The sequence below is a fragment of the Atta colombica genome, unplaced genomic scaffold, assembly GCF_001594045.1.
Source record: "Atta colombica isolate Treedump-2 unplaced genomic scaffold, Acol1.0 scaffold210, whole genome shotgun sequence".
Classification (NCBI taxonomy): Eukaryota; Metazoa; Arthropoda; class Insecta; order Hymenoptera; family Formicidae; genus Atta; species Atta colombica.
The window spans coordinates 1,800,191-1,807,345 of record NW_017259306.1 but is presented as its reverse complement, the minus strand read 5'-3'; the positions used below and the strand labels follow the sequence as shown (position 1 = coordinate 1,807,345).

Genomic DNA, 7,155 nt, shown 5'->3' with positions numbered 1-7,155 from the left:
ATATATATATATATATATGTGTGTGTGTGTGTAAAAGTATACATACGAAATATTATATATTTTATTAAATTAATGAAGCCTAGATCTTTCAAATACATTGTATAATGAAATAAAACTGGTTTTAATATCGATATTACCTTAATGCTGGAAATATAATGAACGTAGGCTGAAATTTTTGTACTTTATTCAATACTTCTTCATCCTTGAAAAAAATATTGCATATTTCTAATGCATGTTTCTCAGCAGACACTGACTTATCAATGTTAACATCCAGTTGCAACACTTCAACGTCGATCAGTTTATTGTAAATATTATTAGCAGTATATGTCGGTATTATTAATGTTGTATCAATCCCTTGATCCGATAAGGTATTAGCTAATAACGATAGATCATATACGCTTTCAAACGCGACTACTAGAGCTGACAGAGGAGGTGCAGTCAGGGTTGAGCTGCTTGCAAATCGGAATGAATAAAAGCATGCATACAAGCCAATTAACGTCAACATTATAATTATGATTGCGCTTAAAATATTTGTTACAATTTTTTACTTAGATGAGCGAATAAAACTTAGATGAATAGCATTCAAAATTCGACTATTAATCATTTCAATATTGATATTTCATAAATTGTTTTCATAAAATGATGTTTTTCTTAGTGTTCATGACCAGTAATATAAATAAACCAATAAACAAAGATCTTCCAAGATTGCTGGTAAATTAGGCGTTGTACTCAGTCTGATGTTAAGTAAAGAAATCACAGAATCTAAAAAGAAAGATGCAAACAAAATTATCAAATATGCAGAAGATGTGATAAAGTACATCCAGAGAACATTTTTAACTTTTTTATATTTCTTTCTGTCGCAATTAAGATTAACTTTAATTCTGGTTCAACTTACTCTCCGTTTTTTTCTAATTCTAGTTGTTAAAACTAAAAAAATGATGAAATTAAGTTAAACCGAGATTAAAGTTAATCTACAGTTAATGCAAATGGGCATTAAAAGTATAACACAGAACAATACTTACCTTTTATCACTCTTCAATGTCTAAACTATAATCTGTATATACAGACGATACAAATATCTTCATATTAAAAATTAATAAAATCTTCAATATATGATTCCCAGACCGTGGTGCATTAAATCATCAGATTTAGATTTTAAATCAGAAGTGTCCACGCAATAAATATCGCTGGTTCCTGAGATCGTATTTTCAAGCACCCCCGTGTGACGTCTCAAGTCAAATCAAACGGAAATCCAAAATTCCGAGATTTTCCAAATGCGGTCTGTTTCAGACGCCAAATAAATGGGCGGAGCACAGGACACAGCTGACGACACCGAACGGCGTATGAATAACTCGTACCCGAACGTAGAACGTCCGCAAGACGTCCGCGCGCGACAATAGATTTGGGACAATCCCGCGTGGGATTTGATTGGATTCTGATTTGTTTCGTCAGAATCATAAAGCTGCACCCGGCAGTCCCGGCGTTTCTCGCCGGGAGGCGAGAGAAATGCACATCGATCACTGGTGTATTTCTTATTATCGCCACCACGTGATAATTACAATCGCGAATATACTGCGCATCTATCATGTAAACACAGAGTCGTAGAGATGCTACAGTATGTTACAAATGTATGTATTGAATCTATAATAAATTTTCGATTTTCAGTGTGGCAGTCGGAGCCGTCGGAAGGGCGAAGTATATGAGTGAAATAGATACATATTTGATATTTGGCAAAAGCGAGAAAGAAAATTTTAATGCAAGAATCAGAGATTTCTCTCTGCAGAAATAAACTTAAAACCTATTCTTTTTCGGCAAATAATAGCTTGTTTCACTTCAATTTATTGTGCCACCAGTGTCATACATAAAGATCTGTTCTTTTTAGCTGAACTTCAGTTGTATTATTCATCTTTCCTTCTTTTTTTTCCAAGATGGAGAGAAAAAAGAGAAAGGTGAACAATGCAAGAAGTTCAGCTATACTCGTACATCAGTTCAAAATTTTCTTCGAGACGAATAAAGAATCTACAAACGAAGACGGAGAAGCTTTTCTGCGATGTGATTGGTCACTATTTTGTCGTTGTCGGATTGATTGGTGCTCCACTTGTCCCGCTTGATCTTTCCGACAATTCGATGAGCACGAAGTGAGCACTTTAAGAACTACGCGACCGGTGTGTACATCTGTTTGTCTTTCTGTGATACGAGTCACGCAATTTAACCTATTTAATCATCAAGTTTGATTTCTCGGCGGGATACGGTCGGAACAGCAACAGATCTGAAATACATGATGGCTACACCTCCGAATACTGGATTGTCCTTCGGTACGCCAAAACCCACGACAGGTACAACGAACATTCTGAACCGAAGCAAGAATAAAATCTTCAGGAATATTATCTTTGCACTTTATCTAGCTCCGGAGAAAAATCACGTTCGGTATTTTGATGCACGTTGGCTCTTTTCGTGTTACAAGGACTCACCGGTTTGACTTTCGGTACTCCGACTACTATGACCACTGGAACCAGCTTTGGCCTCGGCGGTGGTATAACCGCGACAACAACATCCATATCTACTGCGTCGAGTCTACCCAGTTTCACGAATCTTGCGAGCAGTGGGACACCTTTGCCCGCACCGACGGGACTTTCCTTCGATGCCACGAAAGTGCCTACAACTCCAGCCACAGGATTTCCCATTGCGACAACTACAACGGGAGGTTTCAATTTTGGTGTCGGATCAGCAAAATCTATGACAGGTTGATCGAATATTATATTTTTCTCATATTCTATATATTCTATTAGAAAGACATTACATGTATATGTTATATTTCTAAGGCTCCACTGGCTTGACTTTCGGTACTCCGACACTAAATACTATGACTACTGGAACTAGCTTTGGTCTTGGAAGTACAGTTGCAACTACAACATCAACAACGAGTGCACCGAACTTTAACCTTCCTAGCAGTACAGCACCGACATCTGCAGCACCGGGGCTTTCATTCGATGCCTCGAAAACAGGCCCTACCACAACTTCAAACACTGGATTTTCTCTCGCAGCAACTACTGCAGCAGGATTTAATTTCGGAACATCAACGACTACTTCCACTGGATTTCCTCTGAGCAAAACGACTTCTGCTGCTGTTTCAACGAGTTTAGCAGCACCTGCTACTCATACTTCCTTGGGTACTACTACTACGTAAGTATAGTTTTGCTTATTACAAAATTTATCTTCAGAATAATCAGTTTATCCTTATTCATTACTAATGATAAATTCGATTTATTATAACAGCTCAATTTTAACTCTCTGTAAAAATCTTTTATTACAGTGTTAGTTCTGCAACTGGTATTCAACCAGGTGCCATTAATTTCTGTCAGCTTGAAGAATCTATCAACAAGTGGACTTTAGAGTTAGAGGAGCAAGAAAAAGTATTTGTGAATCAAGCTACACAAGTTAACGCCTGGGATAAATTGTTGATAACAAATGGGGAGAAAATAGTAACCCTGAATCAAGAAGTTGAAAGAGTAAAAATCGAACAGCAACAATTGGAGCACGAGCTGGATTATGTCGTAAGTCACATTTGTATTCTTGCAATTTTGTAATATTTATACAAATGCTAATACAAAAAACTATTAAATTTTCATCGAATTAAATTAAAAATTTGTATCATTCAAATTAAATAATTATATCATTCAGGTTGGACAACAGAAAGAGCTGCAAGAATGTTTAGTACCATTGGAAAAGGAGTTAGCGTCTCTTTCTGTCTCGGATTCCGATCGAGAATATACATATCGTTTGTCGGAAAATCTCGATACCCAATTGAAACGTATGTCAGAAGATCTAAAGGAAATAATAGAACATTTAAATGAAGCAAATCGCGCTCAGGACTCCAGTGATCCAATCGTTCAAATTGGAAAAATTTTAAACGCGCATATGAACAGTTTACAATGGTTGGATCAACAGACGGCTTTGTTAAATCAGAAAATACAACAAATTGATCAGATGCATCAAAGTTTCAGGCAAGAGAGCGAACAGAATTTACATTTAGCTTATAATTAGCTGTCGACTTGTTTTATATATATATATATATATATAAACTTAAAAATTATTTTTTGTGAGTACCTTATTTAATGAAAAGTTTAACATACGAATGAAATATGATGTGTATGAATGAGAATCATGAGAAATATATATTTTGCATTTAAGTAATACTGTATCTAAATTTTTTTCTTTGCTCAAGATGCAATGGCTGGTATAAAATAATGTATCTTAACATGATCTCTCACATCTAAAGTTAGTTTCACTATCTTCTCCTTCAATAAGTTACACTTAACACTATCCGGCTGGAGAATGTCCCAACCCAAAAACATAGAGAATTTCTTTATGTTAATGATCGCCAAAATATCGTCAGTCTCTTGTTCAGTCTCTTCGTTTTCATAAACTTGTAGTCCTTTAAAGTGAGTGGACACCGTAGCAAGGTCCACATCAATTTTTAATATCAATGTACCACGTTTATTGGCGATCATTATCAGTTGAGAACTTATATTTTTCATTCTATCCGTGATATGCCGTAGATACTTCAACTGTGGCATTTCTAGCGATATCTGGAATGAGATTGTATTTCTGCCGATTCGATCATGCACGATAAATATTGCATTATTAGATATCTTATGTCCTTTTTAGTTAAACTTTTCGCAGAGTTTATCTTTTCCTTTTTCCATGAAAAGAAAAGAAGATGAATCGTGCAAGAAATTCAGCTAAAAAGAATTAAGTCTTCTACTTACATCAAATTTTGGAATATCTGGCATTTTGTGTTCCGGCCAATCTCTACGATGTATGAGTTTCACGGGTACGTCATGTACACACTGTCGTGAGTCAATGGACAGGGAAGTCAGGTCAATTTCAAACGTCAGACAAGGTTGTTGTCTGTTCGTCAATTTAATTTTCACACTCTTCGCCATTGCTCTTAGGCTATTCAAGCTTCTGGCAAACATAGAGGCATCGAATTCCAAGTAAATCTTATTCTCCTGCTCAGTCACACCGTTCATAATATACTCTGCAAAGAAGTGTTGCGGCAAGATCACCGTCCAGAGCACGGGTATATGCTCATCACCGACACTGAAGCACAATTCGGTCGGTGCCAATTGCAACACGCAGTACTTTGCCATTCGAGATATAGTACTAACAATATCTGAAGAGTACGAAAAACGTTTATTGATCAATAAGACGTCAAGATTAAAACTTAGTCTAAAATGTGCTCTTTACTTCCCGTTTCTTACTTTTTATTTTACTTTTTATTTCTTACCTTTTTGTTTCTTATTCAGTTTTTTCATTTTCTGTAACCAAGATAAAAGTTAAAGAATTTGGTAAAAAGAAATGGGATTGTTTATAAAATAGTCGCAAAGAAGAAAAAAGATGTGAGGTAAAAACAAGTAGTAGGAAGCAAAGAACACATTGTAGATTAGGTTTAAAAGAACTTTGGAAGAGACAAGATATATGATTGTTGATGAAACAGTTATAAAGAGGAGAAAAAAAGTAAAAGGTAAATAATAAGAAATAAGAAACAAAGAGCACGTTGTAGTCTTCAGCAGGGTTGTGCATTTTGTAAAATATAATAATCTATGTGAACATCTATGTGAATACAATGTAAACTATGTTTTATGTGTTACTTATGTAAAAACAATCTAATCATGTCATGTTTTTAAAGCCTATGTTTTTTGTCATTGTAATGGACTACACTAAAACTTCTATTTTACTTATATATTTTTATTTATTAATATTAATATCAATATTCACAAAAGTTAATTATTTCTTTCTGTATTACATTATCCCATTCATAATAATGTTAGTCTTGAAGAAGTATTACTAGTCAAAATAAGATGTTGGAATAACTCGATATGTAATTTATTTTAAGTACAATTCATATATTCATAATAATGTTAGTCTTGAAGAAGCGTTACTAGTCAAAATGAGATGTTGGAATAACTCGATATGTAATTTATTTTAAGTACAATTTACGATTACTTTTAGACATTTATAACATCAAATTGACATAATAATAAATCATTTTAAATAATAATAAACATCTCAAATTAAGTTTGTCGATTTGAAGAATTCTTATTACGAAAAATATTATAATACCCTCATCGGAATTACATATTTTACATTGTATTTTATATTGTCTTACATATGAAAAAGATTCATGTAAACTTAATGAAAACAATACAAAAATATTCCATGTAAATGTAATTTTGAAATACTCTGGCGCAACTCTGAACTTTATCATCTTCGACGTCTATGACGAGGTTAGAAATATAAAATTTAAATTTTACGTGTAAAGTCCCGCATGGCACCTGCATCTGTCATTTTGCCTTTGAACTTCATTTTTAATCAAATCATCCGTTTATTATTGACACCTATGTTATTGCAAATGTCAAAGAAAAAATCAAGAGAATATGTAAAATTGGCGCGAAAAACTGGCCTATTATGTGCAATATACTATGTGACCAGCGATGCTGGTATGACTACAGTGGCTGTGTTAAAAAATTCACTGCCAGCTGAAAATCTATAGTTTCCATCACGTATACTGTATATTTTTAGCACTGGCGGTACATTTTGGAACACAGCCGCTGTCATCAAATGAGAACTTCGTTTGCTGCTAGTTTTGTCTGGCACGATTTAATAATTAAATTGTTTCATGTTTTTTACAATTAGGTAATAAGCTGTGTTCCAAATTTATTTGCAAAATTTGTTAGTATTTTCCACTGGGAAAACCTGGAAATTAATGCAACACCGATTCGCACTGAATGCAATTGAATACAAAACATATCTATATATTTTCAGTCTCAGTAAAAAATTTTTATACATGAATATGTATTAATGAATATGTATAAATATACATCCCTCTTTCTTTTGCAAAATTACTTTTAGTGTAATAGAAATAATAATAGTAATGTGAAAACATCAAAAATAATTAAAAGAATAATTTTCTTATTATTTATTTTAGAAAAAAATAAGTTTGGAAAAATGTAAAAAAAATTGTTCATACACAATTATGCATAATTTAATATATATAATTATAAGTAATTTTTTAACATTTCTTTAAATTTGATTTTTTTTAAAACAAATAATGTAAAAATTATCCTTTTATTTTTTTATGTCACATCCCTT

At 33.4% G+C, this 7,155-nt stretch overlaps 3 protein-coding genes across 3 annotated transcripts in view; 1 reads left to right on the top strand and 2 right to left on the bottom strand.

Annotated features, from left to right (window-relative positions):
- Positions 1–622, bottom strand: part of LOC108687687 — a 2,832-nt gene extending 2,210 nt beyond the window's left edge. Inside the window, exon 1 of the mRNA XM_018193600.1 lies at positions 137–622. Coding sequence (XP_018049089.1) covers positions 137–505 — 369 coding nt within the window. The 5' untranslated portion in view covers positions 506–622. The remainder of the gene's footprint in view (positions 1–136) is intronic.
- Positions 623–2,146: 1,524 nt separating this feature from the next.
- LOC108687668 (nuclear pore glycoprotein p62) lies at positions 2,147–4,044 on the top strand. The gene is made up of 5 exons (XM_018193571.1): positions 2,147–2,336; positions 2,465–2,743; positions 2,823–3,183; positions 3,314–3,554; positions 3,682–4,044. The coding sequence occupies exons 1-5, from the start codon at positions 2,279–2,281 to the stop codon at positions 4,042–4,044; spliced, it is 1,302 nt and encodes a 433-aa protein (XP_018049060.1). The 5' UTR covers positions 2,147–2,278.
- A 176-nt stretch (positions 4,045–4,220) lies between these two features.
- Positions 4,221–6,411, bottom strand: LOC108687638 (checkpoint protein HUS1-like). The gene is made up of 3 exons (XM_018193514.1): positions 6,318–6,411; positions 4,770–5,176; positions 4,221–4,589 (listed from the first exon to the last, which is right to left on the bottom strand). The coding sequence occupies exons 1-3, from the start codon at positions 6,367–6,369 to the stop codon at positions 4,221–4,223; spliced, it is 828 nt and encodes a 275-aa protein (XP_018049003.1). The 5' UTR covers positions 6,370–6,411.
- Between the last annotated feature and the right edge of the window lie 744 nt (positions 6,412–7,155).